At 42.4% G+C, this 26,996-nt stretch overlaps 1 protein-coding gene across 12 annotated transcripts in view; it reads right to left on the bottom strand.

The window, feature by feature from the left end:
* CLIP1 (CAP-Gly domain containing linker protein 1) overlaps nucleotides 1-26,996 on the bottom strand; it is a 116,868-nt gene that overhangs the window by 68,815 nt on the left and 21,057 nt on the right. For all 12 annotated transcript variants that reach the window (XR_009730366.1, XR_009730367.1, XM_061384705.1 and 9 more), the window contains exons 2-3: nucleotides 15,104-15,298; nucleotides 10,299-10,870 (exon numbers count right to left, since the gene is read on the bottom strand). Coding sequence is in view for 10 of the 12 variants with exons in the window: in XM_061384705.1 (XP_061240689.1) it covers nucleotides 10,299-10,870; nucleotides 15,104-15,188 (657 nt within the window). In the remaining 2 variants the exon portion in view is untranslated. The remainder of the gene's footprint in view (nucleotides 1-10,298; nucleotides 10,871-15,103; nucleotides 15,299-26,996) is intronic.

Genomic DNA, 26,996 nt, shown 5'->3' with positions numbered 1-26,996 from the left:
ATCTGTGCTACTACCATTACATTGTAATTACTGCTACTTTGCAACCTGTATCGTATTTGCTAGTGCTGGTTTTCCTTACTACTCTTCTTCAGAATATTGATCTTTCTTACTTTTAATTAAGCTTCTTTTTTTCTTCTTAAATTTTTTGGCTGAGCCTCGTGGCTTGCAGGATCTTAATTCCCCAACTAGGGATGGAACCTGGGCACCTTTTTCTCAATTAAAAAAAAAAAAATTCCCCAATTATAAAGGTGGTAAGTCACTGTAGGCCACTGAGAACATCACAAACAGAAAATACATGTTATTTGTGTATTCTCAATAGCCAGGGACAGTTGCTGTTGACATTCTGACATTTCACTTTCCCTGCCATATTATGGTAGCTGTTTAGTATCCATAATACAGATGTATCACAATACGGACTTCACTCAGTTTTTGTTTGGGATGTTCCCTTTTTTCTTATTGATTAAAAAAGTAACTCTTTATAATAAATTAATTCTTGAATAGACGATGCATTCTCACAGTTGAAAAGCTTTCAAATGTTAAGTATACATCAGGACTTCCCTGGAGCTCCAGTGGTTAAGACTGCCTTCCAATGCAGGGGGCGCAGGTTCAATCCCTGGTCAGGGAAATACGGTCCCACATGTTCAGGGCGCAGCCAAAAATAATTTTTTAAAAAGCATGTATCTAGAGAAGAGCCTCTCTTCCTAGACTTCTGTCCCTACCTGCCCCCTCTCCCCACCACAGGTAACCTTTGCTATTGATGTACAGTATTTCTTCATGCCAGCATTTCTTCATGATCTAAAGGCAAATGTTAAATCGCATTTTCACTCCTCCCTTTCATTTTTACACTAAGGCCAGTGCACTACACGTGCTGTCCCGCACCTTGCTTTATTCCACATCAAGACACAGAACGTCCTGCTTGTGTTTACATTCGCATGTTGTTCCACTGCATGGATTCACTCCAGTTTATTAAATCAGCCCTTACTGGGAGACATTTAGGTTATGTAGGTTTATTTATTCAATAAATTTAAAAGTCATTTTAGTTAATTAAAAAAGAGTCCAGTGGGACTGTGTTAAATGTAGATTACCTTGGGAAGATAACTTATTTAATCAACCTTCACAAGGAACTGGCTTTTCAGTTTTTCCTTTTTGTTTTTAATGTTCTCTAGTTTATTTAATTCATTCTTTATCTCACTACTTCCTTTTTCTTACTTCCTTGGGGTTTATTACTCTCCCCTTCCTAATGTCTTAAGATCAATACTAATTTGCTTTTTTTTAAAAAAAAATTAATTTTCTTTGGCTGTACTCCATGACTTGTGGGATCTCAGTTCCCCGACCAGGAGGATCAAACCCTTGGCAGTGAAAGTGCAGTGTCCTAACCACTGGACCACCAGAGAACTCCCTAATTTGCTTTTTAATACCAAAGTTATTTGTTTCCAGTTTTTCTCCAAACACAGCTTCCTGAGGGTTTGGGATGACACGTGTTTTTTTTCCAGCTCTATTTAACCTTTGTTGAGGATAGAAAATATTAAAGCCTCAAAGCTACTGTGTATACTTTTTCTCTGAAAACAAAATTCTTTGTGAGTCTGATTTGAGGACCCAAAGCAGTTATGGTTGAAGGTACGCAGGCAGGCAGGGAGTGTGAGGGTGACAGCGTGCAGGTGGCCGCTCAGAAACGCCCTGGGGTCGCGACAGGCGCCCCGAGGAAAGACAGAATTGGAGGCTGGAGAAGACTCCCCGCAGGAGCCGCTGTGTCCTGCGCTGCCACCCACGGCGCACAGCAGAGTGGAGGAGCACCTGGCAAACGCCTGCTGAGGAGATGAAAGCAGACTTCTCCGTAGGGAACTTACAGCAAAGGCCACTTCCCCGCGTAAACCAATGAAAGGAAAAAGGTATGCAGTGGCTTGAGGTTGAATTTGATGGCTCAGAAGCGAGCAGAGGATGAGCTATGCTAACACAGGTTAAGTAAGCATGGGCTCCTTGGACAGATTCACATGCCGGCTCCGTAGGGCTTCCCTGGTGGCTCAGAGGTTAAAGCGTCTGCCTGCAATGCGGGAGACCTGGGTTCAATCCCTGGGTCGGGAAGATCCCCTGCAGAAGGAAATAGCAACCCACTCCAGTATTCTTGCCTGGAGAATCCCATGGACGGAGGAGCTTGATGGGCTACGGCCCACAGGGTAGCAAAGAGTCAGACATGACTGAGCGACTTCACTTTCACTTTCTGTCTATGGATGAGACAAGTCGCTTAATTTCTAAATCTTAAGTTTCCTCATACGTAAAATGGAATAATTATAGGGCTGTTGTCAGGATTAAATAAAATAACCCACATAAAATTGCTTCGTGCAATGTCTGACATATATTAGCAGCAAGCGTGTCCATGCCTAAGAGAGTACTAGTTCCAGATCTGGCAAATCGGACTTTTTAACACACTTCTTGGTAACCATGGAACGTATGAATAGCAACCTGCATAGAACTGGCCTCTGTTTCATCCGTCCTCTGATTCCACACCTTCCTAAGCAGCAGACTAACCAACATCACATGAGCAGAACATAGCACATTAGTCAAAGATGAGGCAATCTCTCCAGATAATCTGCTGGATTCTTTGGGGGTGAGTCTAAGTTACTGTCATGACCACTGTTTTTCCAAGAGGCGTCGGACAGGCTGTGGGCTTGTTAAACAAACCAGCAAACTCTCCAGACAAACCATGGCTTCACTCAGTTCAGAAGCTTTATAGCAAATTACCACAAACAATAGATCAGCAATGTTTCCTCTAAATGCAGGTAACAGACTATATGTCTACCCTGAATGCCACAAAGTTTGTTTCAAATGGATGATTACTGGTTCCTGCTGCTGCTGCTGCTAAGTCGCTTCAGTCGTGTCTGACTCTGTGCGACCCCATAGAATGCAGCCCACTAGGCTCCTCCGTCCCTGGGATTCTCCAGGCAAGAATACTGGAGTGGGTTGTCATTTCCTTCTCCAATGCAGGAAAGTGAAAAGTGAAAGTCAAGTCGCTCAGTCGTGTCCGACTCTTAGCGACCCCAGGGACTGCAGCCTACCAGGCTCCTACGTCCATGGGATTTTCCAGGCAAGAGTACTGGCGTGGGGTGCCATTGCCTTCTCCTAGAATGAACAGTTTTCATATCCTTTTCCCTCTCCCCTAATCTGGAATTCTTGACTCATATGACAGATGAAATGCGTTCCTTTCCCCTATAAAAGATCCTCAGTGATTATTCAAAATATCCTCAACAGAGACAGAAAGTCACATGAAGTCCTAAATCACTTACTTTTCTACTTAATCATTTTACAATGTCTTTTCTAAGCATCTAAATATGATTTTGTAAAGCTAAGTTTTATTTCTCATGTATTGAAGAGAACTCAGAGTATTATAGTATGTGCATTTACATTAAGTATAAGCCACAATTTTCAAATCTATGTTTCAGGGGTAGATAACAAGATTATTAAAAAAAAATTTTTTTTAGAACATTGAAACGAAAAAATAGGCAAACACAAATAATTACCATTCATTCTCTTTATTTTTGGAATATATATATATATGTGTGTGTGTGTCAGGAGTCATATATATATATATATTCACACACACACAGACACATGTTAAGAGTCATATATATTGCATGTACACACATATATGACTCCTAACACTGTGGTCAACCTAAGTCAAAATTAGAGGTCACCACTGGAGACCTCTAATTAGTTCAAACTATACCTCTTAACTCAAACTAGAAACTTGGCTAAAGGAAAAGCTACCTGTGCTCATGCTTTAGCAAATGTCAGATTTTTAAATTCTCATTCATTCATTCAACATGTATTTCTTGCATGCTTGGGCCCTTGGATACAAAATAAACCAAAAGAAGTGTTGACCCTGATAGAGAGAAATCCAAACAATTCCAGCAAAAAGCGATAAGCACTTGAAGTTTCTAAAAAATGCTGTGGGACCAGAGACAGACAACCTCCTTGTAAACTCGTAGGAAAAATAAGAACTCTGATAAATTCTGCAGGGCTAATGAATGAGTCCAATAACAGGAAATGGGAAACCTTTAATCCTCTCTCAACCCTCCCATCTATTCATCATCATGTCCCAAACAAGCCATTTAACCTCACTGTGCCTCAGTTTATAAAGCTATAAAATGTCCAATGAGTGACCACGAAGGACTGTTCCACAGGGCTCTCTGAGCAACAGAATTCTGTGAGGTGGCTGCTTAGCTGCCACGTGGTTAAGTTAAGCAGCTTAATTTAAAAAGGTAAACATGGCTAACCAGTATTTACCAATACAAATTTAGCCCTGACTTCACACTTAATCACCTGTGAGACGACCTGTCAGTAGTTTACGCCACCTCAGCTAGAGAACAATCCAGCTCTGGGCAGCTCTACTGTGACAAACCCCTGCCAGAAAGGTAAGGTCCGCCTGGCCCAGTGTTCATCCGCGGGTCCTAACTGCATCTCCCATCATACTTCAGTGTTACTCCTGCCCTTTAAGGGTATCATGTGACAACAGTATTTAAAACACTCTTTTTTTCTTTTCTATTTTTTGGCCACATATGGGATCTTAGTTCCCCGGATCTAAGGATCAAACCCAGGGATCAAACCCATGCCCCTAGCAGTGGGAGTATGGAGTCCTAAGCACTGGACTGCCAGGGAAGTCCCAACCCTCTGATTCTTTTGACAACACTTTATGAGTACCTACTGCGTGCCAGGCATTGTTCTAAGTGCTGGGCAGAAAGCAGTGAATGAGACAGCGAGTTTCCAGACTTTCACGAAGCCTAAATCCTGGTCTGGGGAACTAGACAATGAACAAATAAATTAAATGATGTCATTTTCAGTACATAGAGGGCTGTAAAAAGCACACAGCCAGGTGAGGTGATAGTGCTGTGAAGGGTCTTTAGTTGGGGTGACAGGGAAAGGCTCCTTAAGGAGGTGACATCTGAGTCAAGGCTCAAGGACTTTGAGACACCGGTCATGCAAAGACCTGGGGGCAGAACATTCCAAGCAGAAGAAAGGGCAAATCCTAAGGAGAGAATGAATCTGGGTGCTGAAGTGACTGCAAGGAGGCCAGTGTAGCTGGAGTGCAGTGAAAAAGGAGCCAAGCAGAGAGAGCCGAGCTTGGAAGTGTGGGCAGGGTCCACAGCATCAGACTCTGCGGGTCCCAGGAAGGAACGGAGATGTTTATTTTAATGCAGTGGGACATCCATTAGGGAACACTGGGCTGGTTTTGGTCACTGCCAAGTCTCCAGCACCTAGAATGCTGCCTGGCACACACACAGCAGACACTCGGTGTAATCACTGGATGAACTGCAGGGTGGTAAACACAGCTGTTGAGCCATCTTTTCTCTAGACCAAATAAACAGACCCTTTCTTTCACTATTCCCTTTTCATCATTTTGAGTCTCCCTATCTACAAAATTTGATGGTAAGTAAGTTCTCTTAAAAAACTAAAAGAGCAGATGACGGACATTCTCTTATACTTTAATTCTCCCTAGAACAAACAGGTAAACAAAAATGACATAATGAGGAAGACGCCACTTAGAAGTTATGCTTGACTTGCACTTCTATCTCTAGAAATTAATCTTTCCTTCTGAAAAACATATTAACTCCTTCAGGATTCAGGACCCCAAAAATATCAAGAAACAGGAAAAAAAAAAAGTTCAGGGGAAGAAGATTAACTTGTTACCACGGAGAGTGAGCATAAAACTGCTTTACAATATAAGATTATAAGCACCAAAAACGTGACATTTTAAACCATAAGCAAGAATGCATTTAAGGGTATAGACAAATCTATTTGCAGGGCAGAAATAAATTCACAAACACAGAAAAAAGACTTGTGGACACAAAGTGGTTAGGGGAGGCAAGGGTGAACTGGGAGATTAGGACCGACACGTACACACTAACACTCGTGAGAGAGACAGCTCAGGAAACGGCAGCCCACTCCAGTGTTCTTGCCTGGAGAATCCCAGGGACGGGGGAGCCTGGTGGGCTGCCGCCTACGGGGTTGCAGAGTCGGACACGACTGAAGTGACTGAGCAGCAGCAGTGGGAAGCTGCTGTAGAGCACAGGGAGCTCAGCTGGGTGATGTGATGACCTAGAGGGGAGGGACAGGGGACGGGAGGGAGGCTCAAGAGGGAGGGGATGTATGTATACACATGGCTGAGTCACGCTGTTGTACAGCAGGAGCTAACATTACACTGGAAAGCAATTATACTCCAATAAAATTTTTTAATTAATTAAAACTAAATAACTAGGTGAGGAGATAAATAAGATGTGGTATAACCCTAAAATGGAGTATCATCAGTCATAAAAAGCAATGAACTACATGATGAACCGCAAACACTCTGCTGAGTAAAAGGAACCAGACATTACAAAACTATGGAAGATTTGGGGGCATTTATAGGAAATATAGGCTTCTCTGGTAGCTCAGCTGGTAAAGAATCCACCTACAATCCAAGAGACCCTGGTTGGATGGGAAGATCCATTGGAGAAGGGATAGGTTACCCACTCCAGTATTCTTGGGCTTTTCTGGTGGCTTAGCTGGTAAAGAATCCGCCTGCAATGTGGGAGACCTGGGTTCGAACCCTGGGTTCGGAAGATCCCATGGAGAAGGGAACGGCTACCCACTTCAGTATTTTTGGCCTGGAGAATTCCATGGACTGTATAGTGCCAAAGAATTGATGCTTCTGAACTGTGGTGTTGAAGAAGACACTTGAGAGTCCCTTGGACTGCAAGGAGATCAAACCAGTCAATCCTAAAAGAAATCAATCCTGAATATTCATTAGAAGGACTGATGCTGAAGCTCCAATACTTTGGTCACCTGATGCCAAGAGCCGACTCATTAGAAAAGACCCTAATGCTGGGAAAGATAGAAGGCAGAAGGAAAAGGGGATGACAGGGGATGAGATGGTTGGATGGCATCACCGACTCAATGGACACTGAGTTTGAGCAAGCTCCAGGAGATGGTGAAGGACAGGGAAGCCTGGCATGCTGCAGTCTGTGGGGGTCGCGAAGAGTCGGACACAACTGACTGACTGAACACCAAAAATAGGAAATATCTGTGAAAGGCCAATGTGCAGAGACAGAAAATGGATCATTGATTGTGCCTGGGGCTGGAAGTGCCAGTGGAGAATGACTTGCAGACTGGCAGGAGGAACTTTCCAGGGGATGCAAATATTCTAAAACTGGATTATAGTGACTGCATAACTGTGTACATTTATTAAAAATCATGGAATGTTTGGATGCATAAATTACACCTTCATACAGCTGCTTAAGGAACAAAACAGATACAAATTAAATAAAAGGAAGGATTAGCTTAAAATTAAGATGGAGGTGATGGATACATGTTAGAGCATCGAGAATGGGAGGGACTCCCCGAGGGGCTGACAATGCAGAAAACTGAAACACCATCTGGGTGTCCCACAGCATTTATTTATTTACTTTTTAAAACAAAAGACAGGGACTTCCCTGATGGTCCAGTGACTAGGACTCCACATTCCCAATCCAGGGGGCCCAGGTTTGATCCCTGGCCAGGGAACGAGATGCCACATGCCACAATTAAGACTTGGTGCGTTGGTGCAGCTAAATGAATAAATGCTTTTTTAAACAAAAATAAAATCTATTTGTAACTGTTTAAACATTTAATAGGAACCGGAAAAAAAAAAGAAGAATCTGAGACTGATAAAAGTACAGAATATTTAATTGTTAAGAGTCACTTTACATCTTTAGAGCACTAAGATCAAAAAAGTTTAGCAAAGACTCTGGTCTTGGGAGCAGACTCATCTTACTCATGACTATTTCTGAGACAGACTCCTTGACCAACTGCCCCAACTCTCATTTGCCCATGGGCTCAGCACATAACTAAAATTAAAAACATACAGATCGTGGCGCTCCACTCTTTTGAGCAGGGGAATTTGGGAAACTCGGAGCCAAATCCTCTTTTGCTAACAGCAGAGGGAGAACCCAGGGCTTCCCTGGTGGCTCAGATGGTAAAGAGTTCGCCTGCAATGCAGGAGACCTGGGTTTGATCCCTGAGTTGGGAAGATCCCCGGGAGAAGGAAACCGCAACCCACTCCAATATTCTTGCCTGGAAAAGTTTCATGGACAGAGCAGCCTGGTGAGCTGCAGTTCATGGGGTCGCAGAGAGTTGGACACACTGATCAACTAAACACAAAAGCATCAAAAAACCTCCAGTGCAACAAAACTGCAGCTGGGACAGATTCAAAGTTGGTATAGAAGTGAACTGTAATTGTATTAGTCACTCAGTTGTGTCTGATTGTTTGTGACCCCATCCAGGCTCCTCTGTCCATAGGATTCTCCAGGCAAGCATACTGGAGTGGGTTATCATGCCCTCCTCCAGGGGATCTTACAGACCCAGGGATCGAATCTGGGCCTCCTGTTTCACAGGCAGATTCTTCACCATCTGAGCCATCAGGGAGGCCCCCAAGAAGTGAGTACATGCCAGACAAACAAGTTACAGATTGAGCCTTGGTAAGCACTGATGTGCTGAAATGATGCTCTAAATTCTGAAACATCAACTGCTAAAACTCATGACTTTTATAACTGGAAGAAGGAACCACTAACCTTGAAACTAATAGATCCAGAAGGAACTCCTTGAAGGTAACAGGTATAAAGGGCCGCCACAAGTATGAGGGGACTCGTGAATTCACAGGCTGCTACTCATGGATGCTACAGGACCGGGAAGCAGAAGTCCTGAATTCTAAATCTAAAACCTGCCTTCAACACACTGTATGTCCTTGTCTGTAGGACAATATAATCACAAAAACTGCCTACTTCAAAATTACGCTACCGGTCATCAACTCTACATAACAGGTTCTACAGTAAAAACACCTAAACTTGAATTGCAGAAACATCACTCTTAAGGTTGTACAAACTTGGGCAAGTGACTATACTTCTTAAAGCCTATTTTCTCGTCAGTTCTGTGGTGCTACTCCATTCACTGCTAATACAGAGTTCCCTGGTGGTCCAGTGGTTACGACTCCTCACCTGCTGAGGGTCCAGGTTCGATCCCTGGTCAGGGAACTAAGATCCCACAGGTTGTGCAGCCCAGCCAAAAATGAAAATTTTTAATTAAAAAAAAAAAATAAAGGATCCACTGCTAAAACATTAAATGAAATGCATGGGATACTCCAAAGACTAACAGCCGTATTTCTTTTCCTTTTTTTTTTTAAAGCAGTTGTACAGATATAAAGGATATTGAAAGAGCACAGGGTCAAAGACTTCAGACAAACGTTATGCCTTGAACTCAACAAAAGTGTTGAAAAAGTAAAAGAGTAAAGCTTTAAATTTTCAGTGAGAAAAAGAGCTACCATTTATTGAGTGTTGACTGCTAAGAATGATATATGCATCATCTAGTGATGAGATGTTTGGACAGCATCTCTGACTCAATGGACATGAACTTGGGCAAACACTGGGAAATAATCCGGGACTGGGAGGCCTGGCATGCTGCAGTCCATGGGGTCACCAAGAATCAGACATGATTTAGCAACTGAAGAACACCAACAACATCTACTTTAACCCTCACAACAATGCTAGAGGTGAGCACTATTACTCAACCTTGTTTTCACAGACAAGAAAACTAAGAAGTTAAATAACTTGCTCAGGCCATAACGGCAGAGTTAGACTCACCTTATGTTTTTAGCACTGCTATACTGCCTCTTATGTAAAACAAACAAAAGAAGAATAAACCAATCATCATGTCAAATTCAGGGATTCGTGAATGTACAGCATATAGACCTTAAACACTGTTTCCTGCCTTTTTAGCACAACAGGACCTAGTGTACATTTCCTTCCTTTTCCTAGACCTAAAGCTGATAGTTTAAAAGGCACAGAAGTTCTGAAATAACATCCTGTGATGTCTGAGTTTTCCAAGACACTCAAGGAGACAGGATCTCGTATTTATCCACATACTATCCGAAAGCAAAAATTAAAAACCAGAGAGGGAAAAAAAAACCCTTTGTTAAAAAACATCTCAGTCTACCTCTCAGGTTGCTTTGTCAAATAAAGCTATCTTAATATTTACAAGCTAAAAATTCAATATTCTTTTAGCTAAACTGGAAGACAAAACTAGGTTGATCACTGCAAACCTATGCTTAAACTATGTACAAACTACATAGCCAGTTTCTAATCTGTTGGATATTCACACAAACCAGAAAACCTGATTAATTTCTCTAGAAATGAGTGAACAGAACAGATTCTGAGCCCACACGTGTGTATTTCATCCCCTCGCCAGTGATTATCTCTCAAGTCAACACGACGACCTCGGAAGGTTTCTGCACTAACCAGTACTCGGTCTCCGATTTTGAGTTCTCTCTCTCCTTTCTTGATTGAGCCGGCCTCTGAAAGGTTGGAGATAGATTCGCTGGCGGTTTTTGTAAGGTTGCTGATCTGAGACGTAGCTGAAGGTTCCTTTGCGGTTGGTTGGGATGATTTGTGGGGAATATTTGAGGGGGTGGCTGGAGACGAGGACGCCATGCTGATTCCCGAAGTGGACAGAGACGAAGTCGCCCTGGAAGCGTGAGGCGTCTGCGGGCCATCAGCTTCATCCTCTGCCTGCACCTTCCTCGTCAACTTTGAAGGTCGGGTAAATATCCCCTTTAGAAGCTCACACTGGAAGTACCGAACTCCTGCTACTGAGCCATCATTCTTGCCTATGGGCTCATCCAAAACGATCCCGGCCCACTGGCCTGGTGCAAACTGTGTTTCTCCCAGGAACTGGATAAATCCAGGCTTATTCCCATTCACCCAAACTCGCTCCCCAACTCGAAAGTCATCCACAAACTCCTCTTGTGTCTCAGAGGACAGAGTGCTTGATGTTTTTTCACTGGATATTGTTTTTTCTATTGGAGCAGCAACTGCAAACAGAAGAAAGGATCAGAAAAGATTCAGTTTTATATTTAAGCAGACAACTCCTAAGTTAAGGAAAATAAACTGAGAAGAAGAGTCAAAAGCAACAGAAGTAGCCACAATACTTCAAGAGATACTCTGTTTATCTTTCTTCTTTTTTTTTTAGCAAGGAGGTAAAAAGACTCTTGAGAGTCCCTTGGACTGCAAGAAGATCCAACCAGTCCATTCTAAAGGAGATCAGCCCTGGGTGTTCTTTGGAAGGAATGATGCTAAAGCTGAAACTCCAGTACTTTGGCCACCTCATGCAAAGAGTTGACTCATTGGAAAAGACTCTGATGCTGGGAGGGACTGGGGGCAGGAGGAGAAGGGGACGACAGAGGATGAGATGGCTGGATGGCATCACCAACTCGATGGACGTGAGTTTGAGTGAACTCCGGGAGATGGTGATGGACAGGGAGGCCTGGCGTGCTGCCATTCATGGGGTCACAAAGAGTCGGACATGACTGAGCAACTGAACTGAACTGAACTGAAAAAGTATTAATACTTGATCCATTACTACTGTTTTCAATGCTATCAAAACTCAGTGAGCTGATAAGACTTAATCTTTATTTGAAATTTAGATTGCTGCTAAATCACTTCAGTCATGTCCAACTCTGTGCGACCCCATAGACGGCAGCCCACCAGGCTCCCCGTCCCTGGGATTCTCCAGGCAAGAACACTGGAGTGGGTTGCCATTTCCTTCTCCAATGCATGAAAGCGAAAAGTGAAAGTGAAGTTGCTCAGTTGTATCCGACTCTTAGCAACCCCATGGACTGCAGCCTACCAGGCTCCTCCGTCCATGGGATTTTCCAGGCTCAAGAGTACTGGAGAGGGGTGCCATTGCCTTCTCCTGAAATTTAGACTGGAAGAAGTCAAAAACAAGGGGGAAAAATGTAGTCCTTTTCCCAGAATTTATAACATAGGTCTGATTTTATTGTTTCCCCATATTCTGTACAACATGAGTGAACTCAGACCCATTGAAATGGACTCTATTCCCCCATTTGAAAGGTCACCTAAAATTGACAGGACTAGGCCAATGGTCACAACAGAGATTCTCAATTAACTTGACACAGGAGGAGATTTAGTGCTGGAGTCCCCACCGTCACTGTTTCAAGACCATTCTTTTGCTAGCAGAGGTGGAAGTCCCAGGAAGGAAGAAAAGAGAGCCAGACTCCCTGTGAAAGCAAGATGACTTTGCAAACTCTGCTGCTGCTAAGTCGCTTCAGTCATGTCCGACTCTGTGCGACCCCATAAACGGCAGCCCACCAGGCTCCCCTGTCCCTGGGATTCTCCAGGTAAGAACACTGGAGTGGGTTGCCATTTCCTTGAAAACTCTACCCAGTGGTAAAGACAGTTAAGATTTTGCCAGAAATGTGGTATTTCCACTAGGAATACATTCATGCATCCACCCAGCAACCACTGATTAAATATTTAGCGTGAACTGGCAAACAGAGCCTGAATTCTTAATGTCTGCCATTTATCGGGCATATCCTGATCTTAGGACGTTACATGACCCGAGTTTTTTTTAATCTGTAAAGGGGGAAAGTAGTGATATCTGTCTTGATGGTTTTTTTTTTAACCCAAAATGAGAATTACATGAAATAATGTATTTATCCATGTTATACATCTTTTTTTAGTTCCAACCACTCCAGAACTAGTCCCAGGCACTGTTCTTCACTGGGAGACAAAGCAAAACAGTATAGTCCGTGCTTTCATAGAGCTCAGAGTCTAGAGGTAGAGAAGCAGACAGTTAAGAGACACACCAAGCCATTTCAGGTGGTCTAAGTGCTGTGGAAGAGATAACGCCTTTGGGTAGAACAGTCAGGGAAGGCCTCCTGGAGGAGGTGACATCTAGTCTGAGGTCTGATCAGCAGGAATGAATCACACAAAGCCTGGGGAGCAGAGTGGCCTGGCTGGCTGAGAGTGGGTACTGAGCATCTGAGCATCTCTTTACCCTACATAGAAAGGGAGACTGGAGTTTCCATTTGTGGAGGGTTTTTATTGTTGTTTTTTTTAGAAGACAGTGGGTGCTCTCAGATAGAACAGATAATAATCTGCCAAAGACAGGGGCTAGTTTATTTTTTTTTAAGAGTTAGTGCTAGCTTTGTACATCAACGTGTCCATGGAGCCTGGTACGCTAGAGTCCATGGGGTGGCAAAGTGTCGGACACAACTAAGCGACTTCACTTTGACTTTCACTTTGTACATCAACAATCATTCTTCAGAGTGTGGCAAGCATGAATTTCTGAAAAACCATCTTCATAAAAGTGTCTTGAATTCCTTGGCAATGACTTCCTTTCAAGCATATAAGTTTTAGTCTTAATAAGCTACTTTAATCTCATGTGTGCCAAGGAAGGCTGGGGAAACCAAGTTGAATTACATATGATCTGTGGACTCAAGGACTCTATATGCTAAAAGGTGTGCACAAAAAATATTAAAAGTGAAAAAGACAATTCTAACAGGGGTTAAGTATAACAGTGGATGGCTTCATAGAAGGTTTGGCATTTGAAGGGGTCTTAAAAGAGGAAAGATTTTGGGGAGAAGAAGGGGATGACAAAATTAGAACTGATTTCCACAAGGCTAAATAGCCCTGAAATAAGTCCATTTCTTCATAATCCTTTGCCTTATTAGTAAAGCTTTCTTTTTATGGCCTCTCTGAAAAGAACCAGGTTTTATCCTGATACATACAATGTAAAGAACTCACCATCTCTAATTAGTCAATACTTACTGAGCTCCTGTTACATGCCAGGAAATTTTCTAGGTGTGTAGATGGAATATAGCAGTGGGGGGAAAAAAAACAAACACAAAGATTCCTTTCCTCAAGGAAGCCCAATGAATGTCTTTATGAAAGAATTTGAAAAAACAATGTTGGACTTAATAGATTATGGTGGGCACCTGTCTAGAATGGCTGAAAACCTAAGATTTAGATTTAATAGTACATAAATCACATAAAAAGATGACAAAAGCAAGCATCAGATGTCCTCTCCTCCTGCCTCTCTGATCATTATGGGATATAAGTGGAAACGGTAGAGGAGGAGATGGAGAACAGATGAGAAACAGGTTTCTGCTGCTGCTAAGTCACTTCAGTCGTGTCCGACTCTGTGTGATCCCATAGACGGCAGCCCACCAGGCTTCCCTGTCCCTGGGATTCTCCAGGCAAGAACACTGGAGTGGGTTGCCATTTCCTTCTCCAATGCATGGAAGTGAAAAGTGAGTGAAGTCGCTCAGTTGTGTCTGACTCCTAGCGACCCCATGGACTGCAGCCTACCAGGCTCCTCCGTCCATGAGATTTGCCAGGCAAGAGTACTGGCGTGGGGTGCCATTGCCTTCTCCAGGTTGCTAAAGATAATCAAAGGCGCAGGTTCATCTATAAACTGGCACAGGCCTCCCTCATGAGCCAGACTTGAGCCACTGTAGTACCTGCTCCCTGATGACAATGGCCAATTTCGGGTCAATGACTGTCATCGTATCTTTTAAGTCTGACTAGTCTTTGCTTTCTCTACATATCCCTAAACCCCGAGGAGAAAGGTCCTGATGGGCTCAGGAAGATACATGGGGAAGAAAACTGAAGAAATACTTTAACACTGTCAGGATCAAATACTGAAGTTAGCTTGACAATTATTTCAGCACTGGTGTACCAGGGGTCCCTAACCTCTGGGCCCAAACGAGTGCCTCCTGTCAGATCAGCAGCAGTGTTAGATTAGGAATAAAGTGCACAATAAACATAATGCACTTGAATCATCCCCAAACCCACCCCCTCCACAAGTGTGTGAAAAAACTGTCTTCCATGAAATCAGTCTCTGGTGCCAAAAAGGTTGGGACCGCTGCCTTACACTGAAGAAATGAAATTAAGATAGACTCTTCATTGAATAAGACTTCTAGAGAGAAAGTTTGGAACTTCCCTGGTGCTCCAGTGGTTAAGACTCCATGCTCCCAATGCAGGGGGCCAGGGTTCAATTCCTGGTCAGGGAACTAGATTCCACATGCCACAACTAAGACCCAGTACAACTAAACAATATATTTTTTAGAAGACTTCTAGATACAAAATTCTATGTCTTTTAACTGAAACTTTTTCAAGTATTTTCAAGAATACGAAGTTCTATAAAGACTGTCTTCTTACATTTTTCAAATCAAGACTTTCAATAGAAGTCTTCATATCGGATTAAAATGTACTTGCTGTTAAAGAGAAACATAAAGTATTACCAGCAGCAGGCGTCTTCAAGGCTGTGCTTCCAGGCTTCAGAATCTTGGTGGGGGCCTTAAGCCCGCTTGGTTTTAGCATACTCATTGTCTTCTGTGTGTCAGAGCTGCTTCTCCTCTGCCTGTTGCCACTATCTTTCCCCAGTCATGGATACAACTGTGGGTGATTCTATAGTGATGTCAGTCTCTGGGTTAAATCTGCAAAGAGATAAACAGAAAAAGAAGTTTAGAATCTAGAGAAAGAAAATAGAAACAATTATGGAAAGCAGCTTTCACAACCTAAACTCTCCCTTATGTCTCCACAATGAACATAAGAACCTAGAAAACTCTAGATATCAAAAAGATTGAAGATGCTGGAACTTCCTGGTGGTCCAGTGGCTGAGACTCCACGCCCTCAATGCAGAGGTTGGCGTGGGTTCAATCCTTGGTCAGGGAACTAGATCCCACATGTTGAAACTAGGAGTTCACAATCTACAACTAAAGATCCCTAAGCAAACAAAAATAAATATTTTTTAAAAGTCTTTTAGAAAAATGAAGATGCTGTTGAAATAGGTTTAAATGCAATTTACTATCCTAAAGACAGGAAGCTAAGGCTGGCAATATGCTCACTTTTCTTTATAGCATCTAATAATACCAGTTCAGTACACTGCCCAAAATCCACATAACCCATAAAGAGGTTCAGAAAAATGCCCACCAGACTCAACAGAGTTAGCTTTCAGTTTTCACTTCATTCATTTCTATGTTGCTTAAGATTTATGATCACAAGCCTATATTAACTATATATATAGATTAATCCACAGAAATATATAATAACTCAATATAAAACCATATATATGTTAAATGAGAGAGAGGGTTCAACAGCAAACTCTGTAAGAAGAAAGCCGTATCTAGAAAGTACTAAAGGAAAATTATCTTTATTCTGTTTATAGAAACACAATCATCTGATTTAGTCAAGACCAAGTACGAATCTACAACTTTTGGGCTCATGCAAAACTGTAATTTGCTCTTTAAGAGTGAAGGAAGACCTTTGGATTTTGGAATAGGGAAAAATATTTCTAGACATAATACCTAAGAAAACAGAATTCAAAGAGAAAAATGCTATTTACTAACACTCTCTCAAATGTTTGCATTCCGTGCTTTTTTATTTTTTTTTCCTGCTAGTCGAGTTTGGGTGATGAAGCACAGACCTCACTCTCTCTTTTACAAGCAATTCGGAGCATCAGTAAACAACATGGCCAGGGCTGACAGAGGTGCTGCTCTGGCCCCTTCGTCCCTGTGGTGGGTTGAATGGCAGCCTCCCCAAAAGATATATCCATCTGGGAATTCCCTGGTGGTTCAGTGGCACAAGCCTATATTAACTATAGGCTAACACTAACTATATTAGCCTATATTAATGGTGGGACTCCATGCTCTCACTGCCGAAGGCCCGGGTTTGATCCCTGGTTGGGGAACTAAGATCCCACAAGCCATGAGGCTAAAAAAAAGGAAAGGAAAATCTGTTGATCAAAAGAGATATCCATCTGGAATCTGTGAACAGACCTTGAGGTGAGCGCCTCCTGGATGACCTGCATGCCCTAAACCTGAGGACCAGTGTCCTAATTAGAAGAGAAGAGCACAGAGGAGACAGCCAGGTGAAGATGGAGGCAGGGATTACAGCCAAGTGTCTACAAGCCAAGGGTGGCCAGCAGCCACAGAAAGCTAAGAGAAAAGCCTGAGATGGATTCCCTGAGATGGATTCTCCCTCAGAGCTCCAGAAGGAACCTACCCTGGCGACACCATGGTTTCGGACATTTGGCCTCCAGAGCTGTGACAGAACAGATTTAAGCCACCAGGTTGGTGGTTGCTTGCTATGGCAGACGGAAACTAATACAGCCATGTATGTTTTTCTGTTCAAAGCTAATCAGACTGAATGGAAATCAAGCCAAGACAGCAGCGTCATTAGGTTCACTCTGCAGATTTCCCATGGTTCTCAAGAGGGTTCAAAATGTCACAAAAGTGGCTTTTTTTTTTTAAGTCAAAGGTAAATTGTGTGGTTTGGGAGAAGATTGTGATTAACAGATACAGAACTGCTGTGAATCTGAAGACGGTGATTGCCTATTCTGACTATTAATACAGAATTCCCAGGTTCCTTACTATCACCACCACCACCACCGCTGCCAGGACCGTGGCAGTGGGCTGGGAGTCTCTGCACCAGGTCGGGTGGTTCTGACTCAGATTTGAAACCATGTGCTTTACTGCTAGATCCTCACCACCCACAGTCGGTCAGATGCAAGCAGAGGTACCTGCTCCTGCTCCTGCCTTAGACAGATGGAAGGGTTTGGCTGAGTCTCCTCTAGACCAGGGGTCTCCAACCCACCAGGACACAGACTGGTTCCTCTGAGGAACCAGGCTGCACAGGAGGTGAGCAGCGGGTGAGCAAGTGAAGCTTCATCTGTATTAACAGCCGCTCCCCATTGCTCATATTACTCCCTGAGCTTAGGAAAACAAGCTCAGGGTTCCCACTGATTCTGCATTATGGTGAGCTAATTATTCAATTATATATCACAACATCATAATAATAAAGTGCACAATAAATGGAATGCACTTGAATCATCCTGAAACTATCTCCCACCCCAACCCGCTCCCTGGAAAAATTCTTCCGTGAAACTGGTCCCTGGTGCCAAAAAGCTTGTTTGCACGTGCAAAAATGTTTGAGGAGGATGGGGATAAGCTAAGTGCAGAGAGTACCAAGGGGTCTGTGTCTTGCCAACTCTTCACCCTGGTCCAACATCATAAAGTGATGACGATCAGGTAGGGAAGGACAGAACAGATGGAGGAGGCACAAAAGTCCTGGAAAAGCTATTATAGTGTTAAGAAGAGAGGATGAAGTACTCCTTAAAATATTTCACTCAGGCGCAACAGTGAATTCTTGAGCTCACATCAAGCGTTCCTCCCTAAAGAGAAATTCTGAAAACCTCCACAGTAAGTGACTAGGTCAGCCTCAGCCAGTTTCAAACCTTGCAGCTCAACACTCTAAGCTCACAAAACGCTGCCCCCTAAAAGCCTTGGCCCAAGAAACAGAGGCGTGTTTTTATCAGGAACCTAAGAATGGTCATAAACTTGGGGTCTTTTAGTCTTCTGTTGTCTGATCTTTGTGCCTCTGGCTCTCAGTCCATCTGAGCCACTTGAATCCCAAAGCAGGGGAACTGTGACCAAGATTTAATGAAGGAGAAAAATCTATGTCTCAATAAGAGAATTAGGAGGAACATCACCAATGTTGGCTTTTAAATCTTCCAATTTAGGTTTCTTTTTCATGCATTATTAATGAATGCCATGTCAGGCTTGCTTTTGGGGAAAAAAAATCAATTCACTGAGAAAGAAAAGATCAAAGTTCTTGGTCATGGTACCCACAAAATGTAATGACCCAGAAACAATTGCTCTGCACAATGTTTCAAGGTCAGTCAATGTCATACTGAAATGAATCAATTCCAAAACACATGCAAAAAGAAGAGAGATGTACTTGCCTCACTAATACATTGAGAATATTTGAAATTCTGATGCTTATGGTCACTTAATCAAGAAATTTGGATCTAAGGTAAGACCCCCTCTACCCTCCCAACATGTGAAGACCACAACACCAGAATATTATCATTTAGCAATAAATGTTATCCTTATTATTGCAGTTGAGCCTTATAATACTATGACGTGTGTGTATGCGTGCTCAGTCATGTTCCACTCTTTTGAGACCCCATGGACGGCAGGCCCACGAGGCTCCTCTGTACACGGGATTTTCCAGGCATGAGTACTGGAGCAGGTTGCCATTTCCTACTCCAGGGGATCTTCCCGAACCAACGATGAAACCCTTGTCTCCTATATTGCCTGCATTGGCAGGAGGATCCCTTATTGCTGAGGCACCTGGGAAGCCCAGTTATCTTCTTTTTTTAAAAATTTATTTATTTTGGCTGCGCTGGGTCTTAGTTGCAGCTCGAAGGATCTTTGTTGCAGCACATGGGATCTAGTTCCCCAACTGGGAACTATGGTTACTCAGACTTTGTATCCTGCAGCTATTTCCTTAAAAATGAATCATGTGAGCCTGTCACTTCAAGGAAAACAAATATTTGTTGACAAATAAAATTCAAGTTATTCACACATCCTCTGTGAACCTGAGAGTGTCTCAATACTACAAGTTTTTCTCATGAGATAGATAATACTAACAAATATAATTATATTGTATAAATGAAATGTGCCAATATTTGCAAGATCTCATAACTCAGTGAGTCAATTTTTTTCCAACCAACAATGTATAATATTACAAAATCACATTCATTCAAAGCACAAATTAGACCAGTGGATTTTTATGTAATGATAGAAGTTCATTCATACAGTTTGAGATTTCACCTTTAAGAAACTACAACCTATCAAGTTTTTGGAGAAGTATTAAAAGAAAAAAATCCATACGTATCTGAAAATGCTTTGCCTTTCCTATAAATCTGGGTAAGGCCAATTTTCTTCATAGACTTCAACCAAAATAACGTATCACTACAGTTCAAATGCAGGAGTTGTCTTTTACTAAGTTTGTCTTCTGTTAAAGCCAGTCATTTAGAGATTGGCAAGAATGTGAAACAATGCCATCTTGTCATTCATTCTTTTTTTACTTTAGAAAATAGTTATTTTTCATTAAAGACATACAACATGTTAGTGGGCTTATTATTATTATTTCTGCTGCTGCTGCTAAGTTGCTTCAGTCGTGTCCGACTCTGTGCGACCCCATTGACGGAAGCCCACCAGGCTCCCCGTCCCTGGGATTCTCCAGGCAAGAACACTGGAGTGGGTTGCCACTTCCTTCTCCAATTATTTCTAATGATTAATAAATATTAATAAATATTTATTTAAAATATTTTCAGTTTTAATTTCTAATATGGGAAATATCAAAAGATAAAACCAATATAAATGAAAACTCTTTGGAGACCCCAATTATTTTTAAGGATGTACAGGGGTCCTGAGGAAAAAAACATTTGAGAACTGCTACTGTAAGCATTTTTGCTTTACATTTTGAGCCACAGAGGGCTTCCCAGTTCCAAAGGGCTTCCAGAAGCATGTGCTTCTCCTTCAGATCATTTTTAGATCTGGAAGTCAAGTTAACAAGTACAGGGTTTACTACTGTATTACCTGCATTATTACAGCACTGTGCTAGGGGCTGAGTGATGGAAGAAGCCTGAACCTGCAATCTATACAAGACCAGATGTAGGTACGGAAAGCAACGTGAACACAATGACACACTGACATTGGGGTATCTGTATACATAAGACGGACCTTTCTCTAAGGCAGACATCAGATGGAATGGAGCTATCAGCACTTTTCAAAATGTGCAGCGGCAGCAGCATCTCCTGGGAACTTGCTAGAAATGCAAATTATTTGGGATCTTCCCCAAACCTACTGAAACGAACTCTAGGGGTGGGGCCGGCTATCTGCATTCCAAGCCTTTCAGATAGTTCTGAGGCTAACGTCTGAGAAACACTGCTGAACAACTGATAAGATCAGAGGTTCATTTTCTCAATTATACACACATGAATCACCCACGTGACCGATTTGGCAACTATCCCTACAGAAGTCTTGGTGCTTTCACTCTATGCTTTTGTTTCAGCTTTTTCACTCAGTCTTGAAAGCACTTTCCAAGCCTGGTGATTTGGTGGTTCAGTTGCTAGGTGGTGTCCAACTCTGCAACAACCCCTTGGACTGTAGCCCACTAGGCTGCTCTGTCCATGGATTTCCCAGGCAAGAACACTGGAGAGGGCTGCCACTTCTTTCTCTATTTCCAAGCCTACTTATTTTCATCTGCTGAAACCCTACGCAAGGGCCAGTTAGGGATGCAGCTGCCCCACAAAACCTTTCACCAATGAAAATGTGTTCATCCTTCAGTCTCCCATAGAACTAAGTCTGTATCTCTTTCCTATCACCTGGCACACCGAGCTGGGTCTATATGGCCATAGAGTCTGTGTGTGTATGTGTTTAGACATTAGACTCTCTGAGACCCCATGGACTACAGCCCGCCAGACTCTGTCCATAGAATTTTCTAGGCAAGAATACTGGAGCAGGTTGCCATTTCCTACTCCAGGGGATCTTTCCGACCAGGCAACGAACTTGTATCCCCAGCGTTTCCTTCACTGGCAGGCAGATGCTTTACCACTGAGCCACCTATGAAGCCCCCTAGAGATTCTACCAGATTAAACACACCCTGGGGGGGATGAAACCGTATTTTAGTCATCTTTATATCCCTAGTTGTACTTTATAAACAAAGCTGACTATACAAAAATGAGAAAAATACTCTGAATTGTTTAAATGAGTTAACAAACCAGTTGGGACGTACCCAATATTTTAAAAAGTTATTTTTGGTGCTTGCTACAGGTGACAGAACAACATAGAACACAGGCCTAAGCTCAAGAATTTATGATGCAGTTGGAGAGAAAAGACCCACAAATATATAATAATTAAAAATAAAATGCCACTCATGAGAAATACCAAACTATGGCATGTGATGGTCCTGAAAGTGTCTTAGAAGATGCAAAGGTGGAGTGGACTGAGGCAGAGAGAAAAGACTTCAGGGACAAGGCAGAATTTGAGGGGTGGCGGTCAGCAACAGTGTTGGACAGGTGTTGGCCGTCAGGATTTTTTTTTTTTTTAAGGCAGAGAGAAAAAATTTCAGAAAAGAAACGAGGGAGGAAGAAAGGTATGGAGCGTGTGAATAAGATGCTCAGTATGGCAAACCTTAGAAGATTCTTGTAAGAAATCAATTTAGAGAGTTAAATAGGAAAGAGACTTGAAAGAGTTTTAGAGGAAATTCCTTGGTGATCCAGTGGTTAGGACTCAGATTTCACTGCTGTGGCCTGGGTTCAGTCCCTGGTTGGGGAACTAAGATCCCACGAGCCATGCAGTGCGGCAGGGTAGGGCAGGGGGATTCTCTTTTTTTAATCTACTGGTCCAAAGATTAAAGATCTTTGGGAAAGACTAGAGATCTCTTCAAGAAAATTAGAGATACCAAGGGAACATTTTATGCAAAGATGGGCTCGATAAAGGACAAAAATGGTATGGACCTAACAGAAGCAGAAGATATTAAGAAGAGGTGGCAAGAATACACAGAAGAACTGTACAAAAAAGAGCTTCACGACCCAGGTAATCACGATGGTGTGATCACTCACCTAGAGCCAGACATCCTGGAATGTGAAGTCAAGTGGGCCTTAGAAAGCATCACTACGAACAAAGCTAGTGGAGGTGATGGAATTCCAGTGGAGCTATTTCAAATCCTGAAAGATGATGCTGTGAAAGTGCTGCACTCAATATGCCAGCAAATTTGGAAAACTCAGCAGTGGCCACAGGACTGGAAAAGGTCCATTTTCATTCCAATCCCAAAGAAAGGCAAAGCCAAAGAATGCTCAAACTACCACACAATTGCACTCATCTCACACACTAGTAAAGTAATGCTCAAAATTCTCCAAGCCAGGCTTCAGCAATACGTGAATCGTGAACTTCCAGATGTTCAAGCTGGTTTTAGAAAAGGCAGAGGAACCAGAGATCAAATTGCCAACATCCGCTGGATCATCAAAAAAGAAAGAGAGTTCCAGAAAAACATCTGTTTCTGCTTTATTGACTATGCCAAAGCCTTTGACTGTGTGGATCACAATAAACTGTGGAAAATTCTGAAAGAGATGGGAATACCAGACCACCTGACCTGCCTCTTGAGAAATCTGTATGCAGGTCAGGAAGCAACAGTTAGAAGTGGACATGAAACAACAGACTGGTTCCAAATAGGAAAAGGAGTACATCAAGGTTGTATATTGTCACCCTGTTTATTTAACTTATGCAGAGTACATCATGAGAAACGTTGGGCTGGAAGAAGCACAAGCTGGAATCAAGATTGCCAGGAGAAATATCAATAACCTGAGATATGCAGATCATACCACCCTTATGGCAGAAAGTGAAGAGGAACTAAAAAGCCTCTTGATGAAAGTGAAAGAGGAGAGTGAAAAAGTTGGCTTAAAGCTCAACATTCAGAAAACTAAGATCATGGCATCTGGTCCCATCACTTCATGGGAAATAGACAGGGAAACAGTGGAAACAGTGTCAGACTTTATTTTGGGGGGCTCCAAAATCACTACAGATGGTGATTGCAGCCATGAAATTAAAAGACGCTTACTCCTTGGAAGGAAAGTTATGACCAACCTAGACTGCATATTAAAAAGCAGAGATATTACTTTGCCAACAAAGGTCCATCTAGTCAAGGCTATGGTTTTTCCAGTGGTCATGTATGGATGTGAGAGTTGGACTGTGAAGAAAGCTGAGTGCCGAAGAATTGATGCTTTTGAACTGTGGTGTTGGAGAAGACTCTTGAGAGTCCCTTGGACTGCAAGGATGTCCAACCAGTCCACCCTAAAGGAGATCAGTCCTGGGTGTTCATTGGAAGGACTGATGCTGAAGCTGAAACTGCAATACTTTGGCCACTTCATGCGAAGAGTTGACTCATTGGCCCTGATGCTGGAAGGGATTGGGGGCAGGAGGAGAAGGGGATAACAGAGGATGAGATGGCTGGATGGCATCACCGACTCGATGGACACGAGTTTGAGTGAACTCTGGGAGTTGGTGATGGACAGGCCTGGCGTGCTGCGATTCATGGGGTCGCAAAGAGTCGGACACTACTGAGCGACTGAACTGAAGTGAACTGACTGAACTGGTCCAAAACGAAAAGATGTCTACAGTTTCCCTTCAGGCCTTACATTTATTTCATTTGTTCCTTTCATTATCTTAACCTAACCACCATTACCAAGCAAAGATTTTGACTGACAGTTGGCAACCTCTTTTCCAGGGACATGTCGAATTTTCATTTATTCCAGCCATGGGTGCTGGTAACAGATCGGGGCTGGCTGCTGAGACAGGTCTTAATTAGCAGGGAAGAACCATGAGCATCAAAAGACAATGATTAAACTGCAAACATAAAGAAAGCTTCTCATCTAAAACCCTTCGGATAATACCTTAGCCAGGATAAACTTGGGAGAGGCTATAAAGATTAGCATCACTGAATACAAATGACAAATTCCAGACTTTACTACTCTACACACTGCAGGAGGGGAGGGGGATCAGATATTTCACAAGCTACTGTGGCTTGATAACTTTTGGTTTCTTACCATAAGCTGCTCACCCTAGTTTATAAGTCTAGCAGGAAGCTAAATGTTCTAGGTCTGTACTCTCCAATACAGTAGCCACTAGCCACCTGCACTGTTTAAATTCTTTTAAAATGAAATCAAGTTAAAAATTCAGTTCCTCCGTCACACCAGCCACATTTCAAGTGCTCGACAGCCTCAATGCAACATACAGAATAATTTCCAGCGCCATTAAGTTCTATCGGCACTGCTGTAGAACCACCTCCATCCAAGGACCATCTATGTGCCAAATAGTGTCCTTCAAAGTAACCACCTAAGGAAACACTAAGTTTATTTGAATAATACTGCTTTGGTCAAAAATATTTTTAACTCTTCATTTAGAAATAACTTTAGAGACAGTTTTTAAGTTGCACCTTAATAGTGACCCAAGGCAATAGCAACCAACCATCTCAATGGCTCAGTACTCTTCGTTGGACTTGGCTCTTAAAATTACGACTAGCTGTTTCCAAAACTTGAACCCAAAAACCTCAAAAATACAATGATGTGCAATTACTGAACAGAGCAAAAATGTATCCAAGGCACATGGGCCAATTCCAAGAGTTCCAAAAAGGGTTTCTGAATGGCTTATCACTATAATTAGTGAACAACGCCGCCCTAGATGAAACAACTGAAGTTCTGGTGTATTTTTTTCATTTATTTTTAAGTCTGTCACATTATTTTATTATCCCACTTTCCAAACTATAATATTGCAACACATACCACACACCAACCCCCAGAACCTTTTATTTATACCACTGAATGATGCCATAGTTCTAATATTTTTTCAAGCCAAAAAACCATTTGTAAAATGTTTGTCTCTAGAACTTAACAGCTCACTTCTGAACAGTTAACAATAGCTACTATTTTGCTTGTATGCTTCTTAAACTCCAGACAGAGAAGAGAGATCTACTTCCGAGAACCAACTATGCGGCAGGGAGAAGGGCCCCAGGACACAGGCGGCTCAGCTGCAGAGTCCCTTGCGCCTCCCTCCTAGGTTTACATTTCCACCTAAAAACAGGAATCACTGTCGTCAAACATCAACACCAGAAGAACAGTTTTGTTTTGTTTCTGTGTAACCTACAGGTTTATTTTAAGAAGACAAAAAAGCCAGGCCTGAAATACGCAAAAATTTTGAACTAGGTTAATAACCTGTGTTTGTGATTAACTCCAAGATCTGATCTAGATAACAAATACAAAAGGACAAGATATTTATTTCAGGGAAGCAAATAATCTTACAAGACCTAGCCTCTTTGGAATTTCTACAAAAGAAGTGTAGTATTGTATTTCTTGAGAATGTCAGCTTTACCTAAAGGTGGGATTTCAGAAAGAAGGGCTATTCTTCCACCCAACAAAAAAGAAATGTCTTCTACCCTCTATGAAGTCAAGGATTCCTATCCATTTGTCTAATGTGTTAGATACTGGAAAATATCAGCAACTGGGGAAGTTTCACGAGATGAAAACAATGCCGCGACACAGAAAGCATCTCAAATACCAGCTATTACTATTTCTAAGAATCCAAGCACCCCACTTTCCTCTCAAATAGAACCTCTCTCACTGCACATTACTGGACAGGAAATTACATACAAATCAGTCTCCCATTCTAAACAAGCAAGTTTTCAGAGGTTAAAGATACAGTTCAAGCTATAGCCTTCTCCAAACACAGAAAGAATTGCTGTAGTTCTTCCTTTTAGTAAGCAATTTAATAAGCAATCACCTATCACCTGCCTCGTAAATGTAAGAATACTGAAAACATCCAGATAAAAAATTTTTTTTTACTATAGTAAGGACAGTGGGTTAGTTATCAGGACTTTGAAAGGGAAAGAAAAAAAAAAAAAAAGACCCAGTAATGAAGCCCAAGTTTAAAGGTGACTCTACTGCCACCTAATACTTTATACAAGACACAGAGAGCTGGTACTGCTTCAACCACCCCAGCAAACTGCCACAGTGCCATTTCAAGATGCCTCTGGGGACTTCCCTGGTGGCTCAGTGGTACAGAATCCACCTGTCAAGGCAGGGGACATGGGTTCGATCCCTGGTTTGGGAAGATCCCACATGTAGTGGGACAGCTGGGTCCATGCACCACAACTGCTGAGTCCACATGCCCCAGCTACCAAAGCCCATGTGCCTAGAGTCCACGCTCTGCAACAAGAGAAGCCACGGCAATGAGAAGCCCGCACACCAACGAGAGTAGCTCCTGCTTTCTGCAACTGGAGGAGGCCTGCACACAGAAATGAAGACCCAGCACAGCCATAAGTAAGTAAAAATAAATAAATAAATCTTTTTAAAAAAGACCCTCTGGGATCACCCCCCTGTACCCATCTGCAAACACCCACTACCATTCGGACTCCATCCCGGTTAACCCTTCCACGAAAGAGGTCTTGCAAAGCAAACAAAAATTCAAAAGTTAAAGATTCAGTTCTCCCTACGTTAGAATACATGCTGAAAGCACAGAAATGTTTACAACCGTGAACAGTGACCTAAAGCAGTTAAACAGGGGTTCCATATTGTACCCATAGATAAAACTGACTTCAAACTGGTGATTTCGGGGGTCTACAGCCTACATGTACAGGACGACTCATTTCAAAAAGTTGTCTTGGGACTTCCCTAGTGGTCCAGTGGTTGAGACTCTGTGTTTCCAACGCAGAAGGGCGGGGTTCGATCCCTGATTAGGGAACTAGATCCCACGTGCCACAACTAAGATTCAGCAGTCAAATAATTAAAAAATA

This window comes from Bos javanicus, chromosome 17 (assembly GCF_032452875.1).
Source record: "Bos javanicus breed banteng chromosome 17, ARS-OSU_banteng_1.0, whole genome shotgun sequence".
Lineage (NCBI taxonomy): Eukaryota > Metazoa > Chordata > Mammalia > Artiodactyla > Bovidae > Bos > Bos javanicus.
Note: the sequence above shows the minus strand (reverse complement) of the source record. Positions and strands in the feature narration are given on the sequence as shown.